Genomic DNA, 23,675 nt, shown 5'->3' with positions numbered 1-23,675 from the left:
ATGGCCTGATTTTGTGGCTTAATCAGAAATCCCATACTCGATATATCAGCAAAATTCAATTGTCACTTAATGGTGTGAAGCAATGCTCACTCATGCCCAGAAGATATTATGACAAGCAGCTGAAAGAAACATGGAAGTATGAGGGAGAATAAAAGAGACATGAACCTATTATGGACAGGACAGAGACTGAGAATTTCTCACGATTTTTTTTTTTTTTTTTTTTTAACAAAACTGTGATTGTTTATTCTCTAAAGCACATCCAATATTTGAGATGAATGGAAAGAGAAATCAGTTACACTGAATGGTGGAGCAGGCATGATTGTAAGCTTCTCTGCAATGCAGGTTTTAACCATTATCCAGGGACAGAACGTACGAGACACACTTTCTTCCGCAAGATAAGACAAAAAATGAACGCTGCTGCATTTCTCATAGCCAAAGAATAGAACGTAAAACTTAAGAAAAAAATACAAAAGACAAACATATAAAAAGAGAATTTAAAAATCCTGCAGGATATAGACAAACACACTCGTACACACAAAAACCAAACAGGCCCAGACACTATCATTTAGCCCAACTCTGAGCTTGAAGAGCAGCAAATGTTTTAAAAAAAAAGTATTTTACAGCATTTTAAACATTTTTGAATCTTTTTTTTTTTTGTTTGCTTTTTTATTTTTTCAGATTATATTTATTCCGTATGGTGTATATTCTTTGCCAACTACTTTTCACATTCTGACCACAGAGGAACAAGTGCGAGAGATTTGAGACATTGTTTTGAAAGAAGTCATGCACGTATAATATTTTAATCAACTTATAAAGTTAGAAAAGGGGAATGTTCAAGACAAAAAAGAAGGTTTCTTCTGATGCAGTCCTTTTAGAGTCGGGTTTCTTCAGCCATCACTTTTAGTCTCACTGTCTGGCAACTTGTCATGCCTAAATTACCTTTACAAATTGGAAACGCAACACAAAATCGTACAAGGCAGGCAAGAGTATGAGCTAAAAGGCATTCTCCAGTAATATTTTTTTCTTCTTTTAAAAAATAAAGACCTTGATTTTTTACACAACCATTATACAACATAACATTATATGGTCGTGGTCGGTCAAGTTTAAAAAAACAAAAACCAAAAAAAAAAAAAAAAGATTTTTCGAATTGGATCACTGTACTTCATACGTTCCAATTTCTCATCAAGGGAAAATGAGATTTCTTAAGGGAAAATGAGTCCTGTGTTTATCAACAAAAGTTTTGACAAAACATTCTCTGTTTCCTTTGTTTGTTTTCCACATAGTAATCAAAGAGGTGTTGTGCACCTTTAATGCAGGGATGAAAGGAAAGCAAAAGGTAGTCGAGAGGGGCATACAGGAACGGGGGAGTGTGTGCCCAACAGAAGAAACTTTTCAAAATGGCAACCGACCCTGAGATTGCAGGAGTCCGATACAAAACACACCACAAAAGGCACTTTATCAACAACAGTGCTTCTGTTCTACTGAAATTCAAGTTGAGAGAAAAAGTGTGTGGAACTCTCTTTAGTGATAAAGCAAAGGGAAAAAAAAACGAGCGTGCGCACTCGTTTTTTTTATTCCCGCACGCTGAGAGTTCGCCGCCTCCGTTGCAACACGTTTCCATCTTGAGCCTCTAGGCGGTCCGAGAGGAATGACAAAACAACACTGAAGAAACCACAATGCGAAATATTGTAAAAAGCCGTAAAATACTTGTGGATTGCAGCAAAGGTCCAGAGCAGGCTGCAGGGCAATATCCTCCCCTCTCAATGCCTCCGTAGCGTGCAGAGGAACTTTTGTTGAGAGATAATCAGCCCACGTTGGAGGCTTGGCGTACGGCTTCTCGATAAAACATCCGAGAAGCCAATTGTCCCTCCTGGCCCTCTCTGTTCCCCTCCGTCTTCCTCTAGTTCCCGACTTCAGTCCTCTCCCCCTCCTCCGTAGAGGTCCGCCAGCTTTTTGAAGCGAGGACCCCAGTCATTGAGGTAGTCGTAGTCCTGTTCCCCAGAGCTGGAGGAGTCCAGGGAGCTAACGGAGCCCGCTGTAGAGCCGCTGCCCTCGTAGTCAAACACCAGCAGGGAGTCGTAGGGAGGAGCGGTGGGGTCATTATCTGCCGCGCGCAGACCCTAATATGACAGAGAGAGAAAACATGAGACAAGGCTGGTGGAACAAAACACTTTAAAAGCTACCGCTGTAAAGTGCTTAAAGAGGTCACATCAGGAGGAATCAAATTTCTCTCGATCGTTTGAGATGAAAGACCTTGATGCACTGTGAAAACACACTGTAACTTCCTTCTCTGTGAAAAATGACCATTTGTTGAAACTAAGCTGCAAAAATGACTCATTTTTCATTCTTTCCCACATCAGGCAATGATGTGTAGTTGTCAACGATGGATCAGAAACTTTGTTCGCCCAGTGCAGTGTTGTTCTCATTAACTAAAACTATTCAAAATCGTTTTTGGTAATTGGTATAAAACTAAAATAAAATAAAATATAAATTAGATTAAAAACTTAAAAGAAAATGAGAAATGTGGTCTTGGCAACTAACTTAAATAATAAAATTAGTAAAACTGCAATAAATTAAAGCTAAATAGAAATATAAAAATGACAAGCGCACACGACAAAATTACTAAAACTTTAAAATTTTAATGAAAACTGAAAATATTATTGAAAATACTGAAAAAATAACACTGTCCCAGTCATGGTGAGGAAATAAGGACAAACGGGGATAGATTATTCCTATTATTCCATCAAATGTGCGAATTTATATAAATACTTGTGCTGTTTATTCTTCTGTAGCACCTGTTTATCTTAAATATCTTAAAGTGTTAGTTCACCCAAAAATGAAAATTCTGTCATTAATTACTCACCCTCATGTCGTTCTACACTTGAAGACCTTTGTTCATCTTCAGAACACAAATTAAGATTTGTGATGAAATCCAATGGCTCAGTGAGGCCTGCATCGCCAGCAATAACACTCCCTTTTTCAATGCCCAGAAAGCTACTAAAAACATATTTAAAACAGTTCATGTGACTACAGTGGTTCAACTTTAATATTATAAAGCAACGAGAATACTTTTTGTGCGCCAAAAATAACAAAATATCGACTTTACTCCCCAATATCTAGTGATGGGTGATTTCAAAACACTGCTTCATGAAGCTTCAAAGCTATACGAATCATTTGTTTTAAATCAGTGGTTCAGAGCGCCAAAATACCATGATTTCAGTAAACGAGGCTTCGTTATGTCCTATGTGTTCGGAAAATTCAATAGTTCACGTGACTCTGGCAGTTTGATACGCGCTCTGAACCACTGATTTCGAAATCGCCCATCACTAGATACTGTTGAATAAAGTCGCTTTATAATATTAAGGTTAAACCACTGTAGTCACATGAACTGTTTTAAGTATGTTTTTAGTACCTTTCTGTGCATTGAAAAAGGGAGTGTTATTGCTGGCGATAAAGGACTTTACTGAGCCATCGGATTTTATCAAAAATATCTTAATTTGTGTTCCAAAGATGAACGATGGTCTTACGGGTGTGGAACGACATGAGGGTGAGTAATTAATGACAATTTTCATTTTTGGGTGAACTAACCCTTTATAGCAGCATAGGGTTGGGAATGAGAAGCTGAAGTTCATTTTTTAACAAGATTGTTGATCATTTTAATCACACTTCATTCACCACTTTTCAGCACAGAATTGATTACATTTTCTTGTCTGAAGTCCACTTACAATCTTTTTTTTTTTGTTTCTCTCTTTGCTCAAAAGACGTTTCTTAAAAGCGCAGATGCAACAAACAAACCATTTGATTCTAAAGGTCAGACAGAAGATTCAAGTTTGTGATGAAAAACAAATTCTAAATTATTTCTACCACAATAAACTAAGATTATATGCAGACCTCAGGGAAGAAAATTGTAATGACCCTTTTAAGTACAGCTTTCCAATCTCTTTGTGAATTAAAAATGTATTTCCTATGCCCATCTGCAGGCATTAGTCAAACCTAAGGCCTAACTAGATTATCTTCATGATAAGAAACAGAGGAAGCATACGTCAATGATGAACTCCCCGATGTCCCCTGGGTGTGGTACCGTTGGCCGAACAGGGTACTGAGATTCTAGGATAACGGGTCTTTCGTCCACTCTCCGCACACCTGCCGGCTTGCTCATTATGTGATCTAGAGACTCGGGCTGCTGCAGCTGACTCAGGTCATAGTCCTGCAACAGAAATAAAAATATACCAGTGCAAGTCTCAAACAAGGTCAGAAATGCTCTTGCAGCAGACAAAGCAGCAGCAAACTAGTGAAAATTTAAAAACAGCCTTGACTCATCAATCGATAAAAGCATGGCGTGTTTGACACTTACCTGATCTTCCTCTCCTCCTCCCTCTTCATCATACTTCAGAATATTATCTCTGACGTCATCCTCAGGGTCGATCAATAAGGGTTTTGTCTGACGCTCCTTCTCCCTTCGTTTCACCCACACCACAAAGAACAGAACCATACCTAAAAAAAAAAAAAACACATACATGGGGCATCATGTACCTATTTTCTAATTTTGAGGGGGCATCAGTGGCAGTATAGACTTATTTGATGCCCTAGGCAAGATAAAACATGACCAAACAAAACAATTTCTGGCTATATATAACTAATATATGTGTAATATGTGTTAGTCCACCGTTCAGAAGTTTGGGGTCAGTAAGATTTTTCTAAGAAGACTCTTATGCTTACCAAAACAGTGTGTATATATAATATAATATAAAGCCGAGAGGTTCATAAAGCTGAGAAAACATTGACTGACAGTTAAATGAAAATGAATAATCAAATATTAAATGACAGGTTGAAAGGTTATTAATCACAATTTACTGATGTTGTGAAGATTTGGTTTTGCTGCATTCTCTGATTTAATCATCCATCCATTTATAAATCAAACCATCAATCTGTCCTCTGATCCATCCATCACTTACTGAGCAGTATAATGATACAGATGAGGATGGTGATGATAGCTCCAGTTCCCAGCCCGGCCACAGTCACCGCCCCGATCACAGTACAGTCTCCGTTTTCATCACAGGGACACACCTTCACCTTCAAGATGGAGGTGTTGGACAGGGGAGGGTTTCCGGAGTCGGAAACTAAAATGGGAACTCTGTACATGCCTGCCTCCAGGTACGGGATCCGCAGTTTCAACTGGGCATAATTCCCTAGATAGAGATATAAAGTTAAACCTAAAATTAAACATTTGGCTTTTATACTGTCACTGTATTAAGGCCAAAGTCAAATATTTGAATATTATCTTTTTTTCTATCGACTATTAATGTTAGCTGTATTAGCCTGAAGAGAAACATTTTCAATTCAATTTATTTGTAAAACACCTTTCGCAATTTATTCAGCTTTATTAACTAGAGATAAAATGACCTGTTGAAGTGTTAAAAGCCTTGAAATACTCTGAATTTGCAATCTGTAAAATCCATATCTAACCATTCAGGCGTGAAATGGTCCAGTTACGGCGGGCAGAAGAGGGGTAAGAGGGCAACTCAAAGACATATGGGCCGGCATTGGGTTCTGAATCTAAATCCGAAGCTGTGATGTTGACTGGATAGCCGTGTCGTGACCTCTCGCAAACCAGAGCCTCTTGAGGAACCAGGACAGGCACGTTGTCATTCACATCTATCAAATAAATCTGGAGAGTACCGGTTCCTGTGGCAGGAGGGGAACCTATGAGACAAAAAGAGGATAATGATAGTCAAGGGGTTATGGTTGTAAACTTTATGTATTTGTCCTGAAAACTCTCAGTTGTGTCAGATATAAGAAATGATAACTGCACATAAATATTTCACAAAGCTGTTTTCTCTTTAATAGAGCTGGGCTCTCTCAGAGGACAGATATGTGTAATAACTTTGCCTGAAGAAACAGACACATCTGCTCCCTACGGCTGTGCGTGAATCAAAGACAAAACATAGCATTCAGAGGCCAGATATATACATACTGGCTCTCACAACACAGTCTGCCATCACAGACGAGGTGCATTTGTGGAAAACACGGCTGTATCATTCCCAAAGCACTGACTGAGTAACAGGCTACATATTATAAAGATTGATTCTGTCAAATTCTGTTATTAGAAGGTCCGATGTGAGTCCAAAATACAACCCGTCAACCCTGGACATCTGTATCAGCTGCTAGACAAAGCGCCAGTCCCAAAAGACTTATTGATTTAGGCCAATATGCCTTTGTTCAGATAGGACGACTGACAAAGCCTGCCACTACAGACACCTTTGAAAACTTCTGGGAAAATCACACCAAGACAGGCAGATAGATTAGTCGATTTCCTAATCATACCAACCTCCCCTGAAGTCTTCTGAGCTTGTGAAGCAATACTCTGATAAGCAATTTTAGTTTCTTATTTTCATAGAGTTTGACTAAAAACAAACATGCAAATAAACCGTGATAGAAACTCAATATCTGGTCATATGATGCTTTTTAATGTTTTTCTTTTCCTAAAGTGTGTAATTTATCTGTTTGTACATGTATAACATCTGCAAAGTTACAAAGCTTATAGTCTCCCACAAACGCCCCAATCGAAGTCCAGTTTTTATGTCCACAAACTTCTCCATCACAATGTGAAATATTAGCATAATGCCCACCCAAAGACATACACAAAGAAAGAAGCCTTGGAAGCTGAAGTTTGCAATTATGGTAAGTGGCGTTATATTTCCGACATACAGTCAAACCAAAATTTATTCAGACACCTTGAACATTTCATTCATTAATACAGTTTATTCACTATAGTTTAAAAACATTTTTTAATAAAATATGACAAGATCTCAGAGTTAAACTGTCAGAAAAAAATGTATCTTAATTATGTCAGATAACACTTAAGCAAAACATGATCAAGTCAAAGTGTCTGAATAATATTTGGTTCCAAATTTTTTATCAGTTTTACTGGTAGTCCACTGTATGAAGAATTCTTGGGTATAATATGTCACAGTTTATTTTGCTATCCTCACCTACATAAATGAACTATAGTGTCCTGCACCCACTGCTTCAGGTGATTGGCCAATCACAACGCACTGGATCAGCTGGTCAATCAGAGCGCACTGGGCTTTTTGGAAGAGAGACTAGTAATAGAGGTACTGCAATAATGTACAGTATGTGAAAAATATTGTTTTTTGAACATTAAAGCATGTTAACCTACTCACGAGTTCACACTTATATATAATCGAATAGATGTGTATGCGTTTTTGGCTCAGAGCCCAGAATGTGGCCCGAACCCAGAGTACTCAGAAACGGTTGAGAATGAGGAATTAGGGTGGAGGAGGGATGGTGGAAAACTGTCCTGGGACAGAGGTGAGTAGGCTATTTATATATAAGCCTCCTTGTGCTGATTGGGTAGATTATCTGAACGTGCTCCTTCCGAACTTTGTTAATAAAACATAATTTCTACAAACCCGATTCCAAAAAAGTTGGGACACTGTACAAATTGTGAATAAAAAAGGAATGCAATGATGTGGAAGTTTCAAATTTCAATATTTTATTCAGAATACAACATAGATGACATCAAATGTTTAAACTGAGAAAATGTATCATTTTAAGGGAAAAATAAGTTGATTTTAAATTTTATGGCATCAACACATCTCAAAAAAGTTGGGCCAAGGCCATGTTTACCACTGTGTGGCATCCCCTCTTCTTTTTATAACAGTCTGCAAACGTCTGGGGACTGAGGAGACAAGTTGCTCAAGTTTAGGAATAGGAATGTTGTCCCATTCTTGTCTAATACAGGCTTCTAGTTGCTCAACTGTCTTAGGTCTTCTTTGTCGCATCTTCCTCTTTATGATGCGCCAAATTTTTTCTATGGGTGAAAGATCTGGACTGCAGGCTGGCCATTTCAGTACCCGGATCCTTCTTCTATGCAGCCATGATGTTGTAATTGATGCAGTATGTGGTCTGGCATTGTCATGCTGGAAAATGCAAGGTCTTCCCAGAAAGAGACGACGTCTGGATGGGAGCATATGTTGTTCTAGAACTTGGATATACCTTTCAGCATTGATGGTGCCTTTCCAGATGTGTAAGCTGCCCATGCCACACGCACTCATGCAACCCCATACCATCAGAGATGCAGGCTTCTGAACTGAGCGCTGATAACAACTTGGGTTGTCCTTGTCCTCTTTAGTCCGGATGACATGGCGTCCCAGCTTTCCAAAAAGAACTTCAAATTTTGATTCGTCTGACCACAGAACAGTTTTCCACTTTGCCACAGTCCATTTTAAATGAGCCTTGGCCCAGAGAAAACGCCTGCGCTTCTGGATCATGTTTAGATATGGCTTCTTTTTTGACCTTTAGAGTTTTAGCTGGCAACGGCGAATGGCACGGTGGATTGTGTTCACCAACAATGTTTTCTGGAAGTATTCCTGAGCCCATGTTGTGATTTCCATTACAGTAGCATTCCTATATGTGATGCAGTGCCGTCTAAGGGCCCGAAGATCACGGGCATCCAGTATGGTTTTCCGGCCTTGACCCTTACGCACAGAGATTGTTCCAGATTCTCTGAATCTTTGGATGATATTATGCACTGTAGATGATGATAACTCTTTGCAATTTTTCTCTGAGAAACTCCTTTCTGATATTGCTCCACTATTTTTCGCCACAGCATTGGGGGAATTGGTGATCCTCTGCCCATCTTGACTTCTGAGAGACACTGCCACTCTGAGAGGCTCTTTTTATACCCAATCATGTTGCCAATTGACCTAATAAGTTGCAAATTGGTCCTCCAGCTGTTCCTTATATGTACATTTAACTTTTCCGGCCTCTTATTGCTACCTGTCCCAACTTTTTTGGAATGTGTAGCTCTCATGAAATCCAAAATGAGCCAATATTTGGCATGACATTTCAAAATGTCTCCCTTTCAACATTTAATATGTTATCTATATTCTATTGTGAATAAAATATAAGTTTATGAGATTTGTAAATTATTGCATTCCTTTTTTATTCACAAATTGTACAGTGCCCCAACTTTTTGGGAATCGGGTTTGTATTATACCCAATAAACAAAATAATGAACTTTTAAAATAGCATCATATGACCCCGTCATATGATCCATATGATCCATTTGAAAATATGATACATTCTGGTGAACTGGTTTGTCCCAAACAACCCTTTTTTTCATATGTTGCATTCAAAAGTCTGATTAATTCTAGCGAATCAGTTCGGTCGCATTGGTAGATTCGGAAAATCCATTTCATTCTAGACTTCTCATACAGACTGTCCCCTCTAATATATATTTAAGCACTGGAAAGTCTGATTCATTCTAGTGAATTGTTTAATTCAGACTGTATTCTCTTATATGCAGCATTCAATAGTCTTATTCATTTTAGTGAATAGGTTTGTTTGGGCGGTTCATGTGAATGAACAGGTTAAAAAATTCACAGCTTTAAGTCAATGTACTATGTTTTTGTAAACACAGTACATTGACTTAGTACAATTTATTTTTGTTGGCATTTTTTATGCCAACAAAAATAAATTGTTCTGATCAAATTTTACAGTATTTATATAAACATATTGCCCCATAATTTCAATGTAGTTAGCTACTTTTTTAAGCTGGTAGTATAGCTATTTTCTGATTGAAAACAATAGCTTGACTGTACTTGAATTCAAATTACGATTAGCTTGTACTGTAGGTGTGAGAACCCCTCATCCTCAAAAACCAGTAACAAAACTATACGAGGTAAAATAAATGACCTAGACTACATTAAATACAGGTTCACCTGCAACAAGGATAAACATGGTCTGATTTCCTAAAGTTTTCTGAGGGTGTGAAGCAACTCCTTGTGTTAAGCAATCTAATCTCTCCATTTGAGAAAGTTTGTGTAAAAATTGACAAGCAAATCAACTGTGATTGTACAGCAGCTTTGTTGGAACACCTTCTTGGTTGAATAGAGCATGAGAATGAAATCCAATCAGAATAGAAAAATGCCCCAGTGCTGATAGGTTATGAATCGATAGGCTGTGAACAGCTTTTTTGCTCTGTGGGACAAATGAAGTTCAAGCTAACCAACCTTTCTCCAAGCTGACCAACCCAGTCGTTCAAATCCATTTTTTCATACACAGCACCTTTAATGCATCGACACACACTCAAAGTTTTGATTTCGTTCAAACTTTCCAACTTTCTTACCGTTATCCACGGCCAAAAAGGTTGCTTCATATATATTCTTCTTCATATACGGCGACTCACGATCCAACACCGCCGTGGTGGTGATCCTTCCGTTGGTCCTGTTGATTTTCAGCCAGTTGGCTGGATCTGACAGTTTCGAGTACCTGAAGGCCAAAAGCATTTGTTCATCAGATTACTCCGGATAAAAATCCATAAGCATCCGCAAGACGCTGTATAGAGCTCAACGTTCAATCATAATTTATGCTGTAACAGTATGGCTGAGGGTAATAATGTAGAACTTTGAGATCATCAATCCATTTAAATGCTGTTAAAATCATATTTAGCCTGTTATGAAGATATAGCATGTGGATTATTAAGATATGTCCCTCATTCAGTCGCAGCATGGGCTCTGTTCTGATCAATGGATCTGCACGGAGAGATGTGGAAACATTTACACTCAATCAAATCACAGATGTGACACATAATCTTTCTTCTATATATTATTGGGTAATGTATCAGGCTTCTGCACTATTAATCCAAAACACTAAAGTTAAAAACAGTTACAGCCTATTTATCTGCCAGACCAGACCTCAAAGTTGGTAAGAATGCGACTGCATTGACTGCTACTGGTGTTTGAACGCTATATATTATATTGCTAATTTTATGTATAGCTATACTGCTAATAATCAAGCCCACTCTTTTTGTTGTTTGTTTGTCAGGGCCTTTTGTTTGCTAAGCACTTCCCTGTGACTTATTTGAGCCTATAACATTGATAGATTCAGAGAGCGAGAGCGCCACAGTGTGGACTGTATTGATTGGACTGTTCCTTGCACACAGTGATCTATGGAGCAAGTCTAGTGAAGGTCCCCCGAGTGTGTGAGTGAACGTGCATGGAGGCAAACTTTGGATCAATACTTCAAGCTGGCATCTTGCCCGCACACTTTTGAGTCATGGAAAAAAAAAAGAAATCAAGAGAGATCAAGCGTGAACGACTGATAGAGAGAGAGAGGGAGAAGGAGAGACACAATAGAAGCAGTAGTGTGGGGAATGGTTCGGCTCATTACTCAATGACCTTTCACCCTGTTGCTTGGCAACCCAGGCACAACCAAGGGACTAGAACAGGAGAGAGTCAATTAAAAGCATTTAGCTGCTCCCAGGGGTGCTAATGGTGCGAACGATACGTGCTAGATCACTTGACATACAGCACGGTATGGAAATTGCATGTACTTCTGGTGTTTGCTTACAAAGTCCGGGCTGGCCTGCACCTGAGAGTGATGGATTTGTTTTGAGCCTGGTTTCTATAAAAATGGCTCTTAAACTCACCTGTCAAATAAAGTCCTCATGGATTTATGGGAATTTTAAAACTTAAAGCATGATTCAGCAGAAAATTGAAAAGTGAACAGAGTGGGTGGAATATACTACAATTTATGTGGCGGACACCTTAGTTGATTTGCTATTCATGTGTGTCACTCAGCTAATGAGTGCTGTATTTAAATGATCAATAAACATCGCTGAGTCAATTGATCATTCAATAAGACTCTGAATCTCTGAAAGCATTTAAGTAACAATATTGTTTTTATGAAGTGTATAAAAATGTAAAATGTCAGAACAAAAACAAGCTTTCAGGTAATGCGGAGTGTAACTGAACACATATATATATGTCAGTAAAATGACACTGATTTATTTTGTCTTATTGTAAACAATTTAGTATAAATACATTTAAATGCAATTTAAAACAGACGATGACTGGAATACACATCTTCTATAATATACATGTTCAATCTTTGAATAAAATGTAATTTTGATATTTTTGTGGGGCTAGCATTCTTAAGGTCTCTTTTGAATGGTGTTTGTACCACAGGTGGTACAGTGGAATGCTAACAGGTTAATAAAAAGTGTAACTGCAATAAAGAAAAACTGAATAATAAAAAAAATAATTTAAAACGTTAGTATTTGAAAAAAAAAGTCTGTGTGGTATAACCAACATGTAGCATGCCATAAAAATTATATCAGAGAGGATTCCTGACATTGTGTAAAGGTCATTATTATTATTATTATTATTATTATTAAATATCATATTTTTGACCGTTTTATGCCAGTATTTTTTTAGGCCAGTAAAATGGAGTACTGTAACATTCAAGAAAACTTTATGATATTCATTATTCGAAAAATTCCTGGTATTTGTAAAACAACTTAAGAAATATAACTAAAATATTTAAAAGTAAAGCTTTTTTGAAAATAAAGAATAAGATGTATATGCTCAAGTGTGTTCAAAATGTATTACATTTTACTTGATGGTTACACTACTTGACATTGAATCATTAAATCAGTTTAAACATTTTTCAAAAATGTGTGAAACCAACTTGAATATAAAGAGTGTTAATCACAACTTGGCACTTTTGAATTAAACTGAATTTTTATCTCAGACATACTTTTTCATTGACCCATGTGTGTGTTTGAGCAAGTAAGAACATAAATGATTGACATTTACTGTCGCTCACAAAGATTGACATCCTGAGTTTCAATCAGACAGACAAAAGCACTTCCTGTCATTCCTCTCTACCTGATAGTCTGCTGGATGAAGCGGTCTGGATCCAGTGCAGCGAAAGTAGCCAGGGTGGTGTCAGCAGGCACTCCCTCTTCAAAGCGGATGATTTTAGGATTGGACGGGAACACGGGGGCCTCATTGACATCCAGCACTGTGATAGTAACACTAGCAGAGGAGGACGGCGAGGAGGGGATCCCACTGGCCAGGTGAGCTTGGTTCGACACCACCACCATCAGCATGAAGGCTCCGTTCCTCTCATAGTCGACTGGCTGCACGCAAACACACAAACACAAAGATTCCTTAAACTTTCAAAGAACTTGGTTGTGCTCTGACAATGTGAAGGTGATTTTAGATCTTGTAGCTTTTTTATTAAAGGAAACATGATTCAGTGAATCCATTCACTGAAACTGCAAAAACCATTTCACCTAAAAGACATTAAACTCTTCACTGTCAGGCTGAATGGCTTAAAAAAGACTCCAGAAGTGTTAGAAGAGGAACAGAAAGGTGACTCGGTTTGAGTTGGAAGATGAAGTGAACCCTGGAGTATGGTTAGGAGGAGTTGACGAGCAGACGAGTGTGAGAGGATCAGCTGTTCCGTGGATAGAAAGGTGGCGTGCCGAACCGCATGTGACCGTGACAGCTGTGTAACACTTCCAAAGTATGCCGAGGGCTTCTATCACTCTCTCTTGCACACGCACGCACACACACGCACACACACACCACCACCATGCAAATGGTCAAAGAAAGTGTGCAAAACATATGCATACACAAAGTTACACATCACTGACTCTTAAATATTATAGCAATACAGGCTATAAAATTGCAGGGAAAGATATGTATGCATTAATGTATGCATTATAAATTTTATATATATATATATATATATATATATTCACCTGTGTTGGGGTGTAGTGTCCTGCTTCTTCCATTACCATGCAAAATATGTTTTTCCTGGTATATCACTCAGTATAGGTCAAGTATTCATTGAGTTTGGTGCATTGAGCACCAGAGTTTGTTTGGAAGCGGACCGAGACCCATCTTTTCAGCTGTCTCGGTCTGCTTGTTTGGTGCGCACCAGGGCTCGGATGGCAAGGTTCACATATGTTCAAATGAACCACACTAACAGAGCAATCGCACCAGGGTTCGTTTTAATCGAACCAAACATGCCAAGTGTGAACGCGCCCTAAATGATCATTTTTATGATTCCTTAAATTGAATAGGATTTAATCTATATTAAGTATGGAGATTTTAGTTGTTGTAAATGATCTTGTCATGATTTTGATAAAAAGATCATCCTATGGAATGGTAATTTGCATTAAGAAAATTCTAGCAATCATCTCTTAATGGAAATGTTGCTATTTTTAAAAAAAACAAAACAAAACAAAAAAAAAACCTATTCGCAGGTAAGGCTGCTTCATGTCTGAAAACTCAGTGATGGGATAGAGGACTGACAGTGGATGAGAAGATTTCACATATGTGCCCTGGAACATAAAACCAGTCATAAGGGTCAAGTTTTGGAAATTGAGATTTATACATCATCTGAAAGCTGTATTGATGTATGGTTTGTTAGGATAGGACAATATTTGACCGAGATACAACTATTTGAATATCTGGAATCAAAAAAATCAAAATATTGAGAAAATCGCCTATAAAGTTGTCCAAATGAAGTCCTAAGCAACGCATATCCACTCACAAAAATAAATTTTTGAGATATTTACAGTAGGAAATTTACAAAATATCTTCATGGAACATGATCTTTACTTAATATCCTAATGATTTTTGGCATAAAAGAAAAATTTATAATTTTGACCCATACAATGTATTGTTGGCTGTTGCAACAAATATACCCGTGCGATTTATGACTGGTTTTGTGGTCCAGGGTCACATATGAGCGACTTAAATGTTTGAATATGCAGAGTTTGAGAACAAATCAAAAGATCAGCAGTCTGAGAACCAAGAATAATGTTTGACAATGTAACCAACTAGACACACCCACCTTAACCACTATGACCCTGCCGTCGTTGGTGATCTCATCAGTGCGTATGGCGAAATGGCCCATTGGATCTCCTCCTGTAATCCTATAGACAGCGTTCCAGTTGGGTGTATGAGGCTGATCCTTGTCTCTGACAGTCAAATTGGCCACGACCACACCCACGGCGTTCTCTGGGGCCTCTCCAAGGAACTAAGACGAAGTGACAACACGCGTAAATAAAATGAGACACTACATTTTTTTTTTTTTAAAACAAATACATGTTTTTCAAATACATTATGTTGTCAGAATTGAGGCTAATGTATTACAGGGACAATTGACTTGGAGGAACCTGGAGTTCAGTGGCTTGCTCAAGGAACATGCATGGGTTATTAGGAAAAAAGTCAACGAGGGTTTTGTTCTTGGACTTGCCAGCTTTTGGGGATGGCTTCAGAGTATCACAATATAGTTCAAGTTAGCATTACACACAGTGTAAAGGTTAAGTTTTATATCTTGTTTGTTAAACACGACTCTCGAAAGAATATCACACACTAGCTATACCCACAGCCCAAGGTGCAAATGTGCGGCAGGCTGTAGCACACAAGCTCATTACAGCTCAGTAATCTGCAGTTTAAAGGGGTTATGAAGTGTGTCTGCCAGATGCTGTTTACTGTAATGGCATCACCATCCAGCAGAGACTACAGCCAAATACACACTGCAACATGCTCAGTAGAGACCAGTGCTCCAGTGGAGTCTAAGTGTAACTTCCCAAGATACAAGGTACTCATAATTTGCACTGAGGTTACACTGAGGTCAAGCTCCTCGTAGAGTAGCCAGTTACTTGAAAAAGTAGGTAGCTACACTACAAGCTACTAACAAAATCTGTAAAAAAACAAACAACAACTTAGCTATTAGAGTAATAGTAGAGTAGTTAGCTACTTGAAAAAAGTAGTTTTGCCACAACAAGCTACTAACAAAAGCTATTATACTAACATGGACTTATTCGCTATTCTTAAACTAGCAACAAAATTAGCAACTAAAAGTTACAACTATGCTAACAAGGAATACTAGCTATTAAAGGAGTTGGCTCGTTGAAAAGTAGTTTGCTATGCTACAAGCTACTTACAAAAGATACTAATAAGGACTAATTAGCTATTTTTAAAGTAGTCAGCTACATGAAAGAGTAGTTTGACACTACAAGGTACTATAGCCTAAACTAATAAGTAGTAAGCTACTTGAAGAAGTACTCTACACTTCAAACCACAAACAAAAGCTGCCACACTAATATAGATTGTCACTATCTACTTAGTGACATAAGAATAGCCAATTAATCTACATTAAAAGATTATATTAAAAGTTAGCTTCACTACAATCGACTAACAGTCAAACCAACCATTCTTAAAGTAGTTAGCTTCACCACAAGCTACTAAAAATAACAACACAGAAGATGCTTTTTAAGATTTTGGATCTACCAAAATAACAATTTTACACCAAAAGCAACTACTAAACATCTCAATTTCTATAACAGTTAAAAACACGATGAACCACTTAAAGCTGCAGTCCATAAGTTTTGCCTTTTTGTCTCCATCTCTGTTTGAAATCTGCAATTGCAGTTATTTGCGGAATTATCATCGTTACGCGGGTTGTTCATCGGCATGGCTCCTCAGCGTGGATGAATCTAATGTTTGCTGTCAGTCACCGCATCGGTGTGAATACTGTACTTCGGAATCACAGATTCTACGTCTTGGAAGTATGACCAAAATAAGAATTTTCACTGGAAAATGTCATCTGAACAAGTAAGTAACATGTCTGCCACTTTTGAAAAAAAGCATTACAATAAACTGAGAAAAAAGCATTACAATAAATCGTGCTGCCAATGGTGATTACATCTAACGATTGATTAGCTTGGATCACGTCAAAGCATGCGAATTATTATTATTGTTACACTTTGTTCTCAAATTGTTAACATTAACATCATCAGCATTGTGTGGCTATGTGTATTTAGTGTGTATTAGCATTACCTGTCGATTTAAATGTCTGTAGCCACTCCGCAGTCCGAAGTCTTTTGCTTTTGACTACGGGTGAATCTCCAGTTGTCACTGATGATTGTCATTTGGACCTTTCTGGTTTACAATCCACCATCAAAATGATAAGTTTAATTATTGCAGCTGCTGTGAGAAAAGGCTATAAATGATCCGCTACCAGCAGCGTCCTCACATGCGATATAGCCTACTAGCTGGGACTCATTCTTTATGTAAACAGACGTAACGTAATGACGCAAAGACGAACGACTGCTCAAATTTCCTGCGGAAACCCACCAGTACCACCCAAATTAGAAAACGCTATTACAAGCTTACTGTTGTGAATTGGGCTAAGGTAAGGAGATAGTTTTGAACACTGGCTGGTTATGTACTTGCTCAAAAATTGATTTTGGATAATTTTTAACCAAAAAAAGTTATGGACTGCAGCTTTAACTAGATAACTAGATGTAAATGTCACACAGGGACTTCTGAACAGGGATTCTTCAGGAACTTTTTTGAACTGTTTAACTGAATTATTCAAATGAACCAATTGAACATGTTAGGAGAGTATATTTGTTTATTTCCTGACTTCGCTCGATTATATATGTGACTCATTGGTAGCTCATTAAGTGTTATATAATGAAATTAATATCAGCGCTACATTAACTTAGCAACTCCCCATCATTGGCAAAGACGCTTACACATATACTTCAGATACTTGAAATAAAAAAATAAAAAAAAGATGGTGGTTTATTTTCATGGTTTATTAGTTTAAATCGTTGAAAGGAGAGAATGATAGAGAGACAGGCACAGAGCGAGTAATATCTACTGGCTGTTGTGATGAAAACATCACAAGGCCGTCCCGTCTCTCCGGCTGCACGCTGTCTGGAATGCACAGCTGCATTTACTGATAAGCAGAAAAACACTCTGTTGAGATCAAACAAATGTGCTGTGTCCCTTCCAGGACGGAGTGCAAGAGACCAGTAGAGGACAGGACAGTAGACGACATGATTGAGTGACTGATTGATCTGTGCAAAATCAGAGTCCACTTTCTCGATAGGCTACTGCTTCCGGTTTGATGAAAAAAATCCTCTGGAGTCTAGTTCAATAAGAGTTTGAAATTGCATGAAAGTGTGTGTACTGACAGAAAAAAAGAGGGAAGGAAAGTGATACTTGTTTATAATTTGTGGATTACTGTGGTGGAAATTTGAGAGGGAAAAAATTTAGAAGACAGGCAAAGAAAAAAGAGGAAATTCATTACCCCCCACCCCACCCCCATTGGTGCTTTAGAACCAAGGACAACATTTCAGCAAAATTCTCTTCAAATATATGTAAAGAAATAATTCATTAAAAAGTATGACCATCTCATAGGCACCATATTAGATGTGGTAGTTTGATGTTGACAAAATGATCTGTGACAGAAATGAATTAATTAGAAGAATAATGGATTTACATCTTTCATCAATATTCAGTGCATTTCAATTCAAGTCAGGCAAGTGAGTTGGAAGAGCTAAAGATATTCATTACTACTAACACTATTCATATTTAATGACAGGCTTGCCTTAAAAAAAATAAAATAAAAAATCTCACTTCAGTCAAAAGTTTGCATTTGAATTTTTGTAAACAGCTCTTTCTTGAAACCAATAAATAAATAAAAAACTTAAAATAAATCATATCAAACATAAAAGTTCTTTGGTTTGTTGGATCATTTTTTTATTTTAATAATAAATATATTACAGAAGCCCTAAAACACATTTTGCTGAGTTGTACAGTATTTTAACAGAAATCCTAAATTAGTGTTGATTTGAGTTATCATTTTTAAATAACTGTGACTATATTAACATGTATAGTTGATGAAAAAGATGAGACTAAAATGTAGTTCAAAAATAAAAACTTTACCAAAGACTCTGAGTTCAGTGCAAAGGAAGATATTTTCTTTTAAAGATTTCTCTGTTTAAGGGCTACAACAAATGGCTGGAAGGGACTACAACAAGCTTCTTCCCGGTATAGTGACATCACTAACTCTAAAATTTACATAAACCCTGCCCCCGAGAACATGCAACAAAGGGGGCAAGGCCATTTTGGGCTACTTTAGAGAAGAGGAAGAGTTGTTGTAGAGTGTTGTTACCATGCCATCATTTTACACTCGACTGCTTCACAAACGAGGGTCAATTCAACGCTGGATTTGCACAAAAAATTAACATGACGGCACATGCTAGTCGATGAGTTGAATCAACTCCACAGCAACTACATAAATTTACCCACTAACCATTCAGAAACATCCAGATACATTCTATAAGTTGTCTCTCCATCAGTGTCCGACTCTGGTTTGAACAATGTAAGGCTGAACACCATTACTTACAATCTTCATTTTAGCTGTGTGAGATTTTCCAGCTTTGTTGTTGTTGAGGGGGCTGGGAGCAGCAGCTCATTTGCATTTAAAGGGACACACACAAAAACGGCGTGTTTTTGCTCACACCCAAATAGGGGCAAATTTGACAAGCTATAATAAATGATCTGTAGGGTATTTTGAGCTGAAACTTCACAGACTTATAGGACCCCTTTAAAAGGATAAATTTTCTGCAGAAGCACCGCCAATAATCTGAAAACACTGAAAACACCAACAAACAAGTAAGCTGGAGTTCAGTGATCCATTAAGATATTTTACTAAAATGAAGGTGTCGTTCAGTCAGTCTGTGTTCCTTCACAATCCGCTTTTGGTGTTTGCTGCGACTAAATCTGCGATCAAACCTTCTCAGTGAGGAATTGTAATAAATCCAAACATGGATCTCAACTATTGTTTGCGATTGTAGTTGCTGAATAAATGCAGTTACGATACCTCTGTGTGACAATACAAAGTCTTTTTGTCTTGGAACTATTGGAATTTATTGGGATTTCACTGTTTTAATTTTTGAGAAGTTTCTCGTTTTACCAGTTTTCATAATATAGAGAGTGTGTTAATTTATACGATGAACAACCTATAATATATCAGGAAACTAGATGAGGTAAAATAAACCATGCATATGAGTTGACATTCTCTTGATTTGTGCTTATAGGTGGAAGTGCTATAATTCTGATGAAATGAAAGAATAAATTTCTCAAATTACAACAATCGTTGCGATTATAATTTTGAGCAAAATAACCATGATTATCAATTTAACCATTATGCAGCATGACAAAAATGTGACTAGGTTTTCATTGACTGAAACTAGACTAAAATGGCCATTTAGTCGACTAAAACATGACTAAAAAAAAATATTTATATATATATATACATACACAGTATTAGCATCTGTGGTGAGAGATTTAGAGAGTGTATAATAAAAATAGAGACTTGAGAGAAACAAAAACCTCTACACTGAGCCAAGATGAAAAACATGACTACAGAGACGTGATTTTATGGCATCATAAGGAAAATAGATCCATACCATCACAGAACATAAACATTAATGCCTCACAAGGACTATAAAGCCTGTGGTATATTTATGCTGTTTACCGCGCCGATGAACTCTCAGGTCCACTGTCTTCATCATCTTCTTCTAAACCATCATCATCATCACCATAATTGTCATTTCAGTCATCATGGTGCTTCAAAACAGAGAGTGATCAGTTGTATTTATCTTAAAATGCAGTACTATTGCGCTTTACTCTCAAGAACCGCCGGCTCTTTCCATATTCATGCGGTTTTTACATGAATAAAACATACAGCTGTCTTCAAATTGGAAGCGATATATCTGCTAGGTTTACACCCCCTCAAGCAATTTCGCTTAATTAGCTTGCTTACGTTTCTGAGGGTCTACTACAGCAAGATGTATACTGCCTCATGCCTCTGTCAAATGCAAATAATCACAGAACATTTCTACCCTTCTCAGACTCAGTCTGTGTGGGTGAACGAGAGAGAGAGTGAGATAGGATGGATGAAAAACAAAACAAATTAGTTCTAGCACATAACTCATGAATTCTGCTCGAAAGATGGTGAGTATGTGCCTCGGAGTTCTGCTGTGTCTGTCGCAAACACGCAATTGGAAGAAGCACAAGCCGAACTCCACGGCCCAAACCCATAAAGCACAGACGAGAAGTTGACTCCGATGTTCATATTCTTAGCTTTAAAGCTTTAATGAAATGTTTGTCTGCGTTTAACTAGCAAGAGATTTCAATGAATTTCAGACACTTACAAGCAAATCAATTTGCTGTCTACGCTCCACCATCAAGGTGTTTGATAGTTTTGCTCTTTCTTTTTCTTCCCAGTGTACTATTTCCAAAAAACAGATTCAGCAAGTCTCTCACAAACCGCTGACTGAATCAACAAACCCTCACAAGTGTCAGGTCGTGCGAGCCTGTCGTAAACCAGTTGTGGGTAATTTTCTCTCGGCTCAGTGATATGTGACACAAGTGTTTGTTATTGGGATCGAGAGCATGTGCTGAGTGTGGGACTTAATTGCTGGTGTCATCTGGGTTAACTTGCTCTGTTAGGACCTGTCATACGCATCGAGCTAAGACAAGACAACCCAACCGCCGGAGTCGTTCTTCAGCTGCACTGTATAATTACGGACGCTGCAATGGACAAGGACGTGCACGCTATAGAGCTCAAGCCTGCTTGGAAGGGGGGAAAAAACTTTTGAAACTTGACAATTTCAGAAAGTATCAACAGTAATCAAGTGGGTGGATGAGCAATGAGTTCATTTGATTTTAGTCTTGCTTTCAGTTTCGCTCTGTTTTCCCTTCACTGTTCATTCAGTCAGAGAAAGTGTCTAATGTACGGATGAGAGATTCTTTAGTGTGTATTTCTTAGGGGAGGTGTCAAGGAAAGATGGATGGAGGTCTGTCCTGCGTCTCTCCCTCCCAACTCTCTATCTCAGTATGGACCGTAAGCGTTGCTAGACCCTATTTTAAATGTGCGATTAACTAAGCTGTCAGCACCCTTAAAAATCTGTGATTGTGTGATCTCTCTTCACGTTTCCTGAAAATAGCAGCTGTGACAGCTCTCTGAAGCTGTTCACTGTGAATCCTCATTAAACAACTTTCAAGTTTGGTATATTAAGTATTATCATATTCTCTCTAGAAGATAGTTGTCATTCAAACTAGTTTTGAACTTCTTGTACTTAAAGGGATAGTTCACCCAAAAATGAAAATTCTGCCGTTGTTTACTCACCTTCAAGTTGTTCCAAACCTGTATGAATTTCTTTCTTCTGGTGAACACAAAAGAAGATATTTTGAAGAACATGGGTAGCAAAACAGTTAATGGGCCCCACTGACTTCCATAGTATGGGAAAAAAAATAAAAAATACTTTGGAAGTCACTGGGGTCCATCAACTGTGTGGTTACCGACATTCTTCTAAATATCTTATTTTGTGTTCAGCAGAAGAAGAAATGAATACAGATTTGGAACAACTTGAGGAATAGTTCAAGTTAAAGGGATAGTTCACCCAAAAATGAAAATTCTGCCATCATTACTCACCCTCATGTCATTCCAAATCCATCTTTGGAACACAAAAGATCACAAAAGATATTATTAATATTCTCTCATACTTTTTACCCATCCATTGAAAGTTCAGGCATGAAGTACAAAAAGACAATGTAAAAGTAATCCCAGCCCAGGCTCATTGGAAATGTGTGTGTATGGCGACATTCTGCAAAATTATATTACATCGCTTCTTGCATGTTTCGCAACACTTTCAAAGTGAAATGTCCAGTAAGTGGTGCTAACCCAGCCCAGATCTGGCCCACATCTGGTCCACGTGTAATCCACATGTGCCAGATGTGGGCCGGATCTGGGCCACATCATGTTGCTGTCTGTGAAAGGCGCATTCATTTTTATTTGAAACAGATGTACGTGAATCTGGGAATGTATTATTATGGTTTATTATGGTTGTTGTATGTAACGCAGCAGTTCAGAAATTAAATGTCCAGTGAAAGGTTAATGCTCTATTATGTATATACCACTAAACCCTACCCTAAACCTAACTGATAGTGTTATCAAAAACAAACGTGAGACAAATACACATTTGCTGAAGCAGCCATGCCATTTCAGCTCGCTTCTACACATCTTTAAGCTGTCTTATCACAACTCATACCTGAACGCTCAAGTGTACCAGGTGAACTACTGAACAAGTTTACTACATTTTAAAAGCCATACATACAGAGCTGGTTATGTGATAAAAATCGTCCCCTTGGAATTATAAGGTTCTATCTGACATTATTGACAAAATTGAGTTATTCACATATTCTTATTCTGTGACAACTTATTTATATTGTGTGATGTTTTTTTAATGTGTACATTTTGGGACTTTTTATTTAGAAAACAAAAAGTTTCTATCTACAAATTCGAATGGAATGCAAAAACTTTAAAGCTTAATATCTCAAAACTGCTCAGTATGCAGATAGAACCTTATAAATCCAAGGGGAGACGAAATGTCAAAATGTATTAGTTTACAATCATGTGCTACGGTAAAATCATTTTGAGGTAATAATATAGTATTGTGCAAGGAACCACATGAAAATAAATGTTTATTAATCAATAATCTTTCTTTGTAATCCTAATTTGTGTGAAAAGGACTAAAAGTTGTTGGTGTTTTACTGCCACTAGTGGTCATTTCAGCTGGAAACTACAGCAAATTGTATGCATACTGTAGCTACGTTTTTGGAATCTTTGCAAAAATTTAGGTAGAGGCACGTATTTCCAATGAGCCTATGTTCAGTAATCCATATGAATCTAGCGGTTTAATTCAAGTCTTCTGAAGAGACATGATCACTTCATATGATGAACAAATGTAATTTTATTCACATATAAGCATCAACACACATACATAGAGCACATACGGGAAAACAAAAGCTCAGTTGTACTTACTTGATGCATGAAAACAAACCTCATTGGTTCTCACGCATAAAAAACACCAAAAATTTAGGAATAAAAGTAGGGCTGTAGGATTTATCATTATAACATTGAACTTAAATGCAATTATCGCTTAAACACGATTCTTAGTGGCTCCAAATGCTAATCCATCT

General features: G+C 37.6%; 1 protein-coding gene across 5 annotated transcripts in view; it reads right to left on the bottom strand.

Annotated features, from left to right (window-relative positions):
• Positions 1 to 634: 634 nt before the first annotated feature.
• The window catches only part of cdh4 (cadherin 4, type 1, R-cadherin (retinal)), a 261,968-nt gene continuing 238,927 nt past the window's right edge, over positions 635 to 23,675 (bottom strand). For all 5 annotated transcript variants that reach the window (XM_051911720.1, XM_051911721.1, XM_051911723.1 and 2 more), the window contains 8 exons: positions 14,677 to 14,862; positions 12,696 to 12,949; positions 10,154 to 10,296; positions 5,467 to 5,703; positions 4,956 to 5,189; positions 4,355 to 4,494; positions 4,043 to 4,207; positions 635 to 2,120 (listed from right to left, as the gene is read on the bottom strand). In XM_051911720.1, coding sequence (XP_051767680.1) covers positions 1,914 to 2,120; positions 4,043 to 4,207; positions 4,355 to 4,494; positions 4,956 to 5,189; positions 5,467 to 5,703; positions 10,154 to 10,296; positions 12,696 to 12,949; positions 14,677 to 14,862 — 1,566 coding nt within the window. In that variant the 3' untranslated portion in view covers positions 635 to 1,913. The remainder of the gene's footprint in view (positions 2,121 to 4,042; positions 4,208 to 4,354; positions 4,495 to 4,955; positions 5,190 to 5,466; positions 5,704 to 10,153; positions 10,297 to 12,695; positions 12,950 to 14,676; positions 14,863 to 23,675) is intronic.

The sequence above is a fragment of the Ctenopharyngodon idella genome, chromosome 11 (assembly GCF_019924925.1).
Source record: "Ctenopharyngodon idella isolate HZGC_01 chromosome 11, HZGC01, whole genome shotgun sequence".
NCBI classification, from domain to species: domain Eukaryota; kingdom Metazoa; phylum Chordata; class Actinopteri; order Cypriniformes; family Xenocyprididae; genus Ctenopharyngodon; species Ctenopharyngodon idella.
The sequence above is the reverse complement of the archived record's forward strand: the minus strand, read 5'-3'. Positions and strand labels throughout refer to the sequence as shown.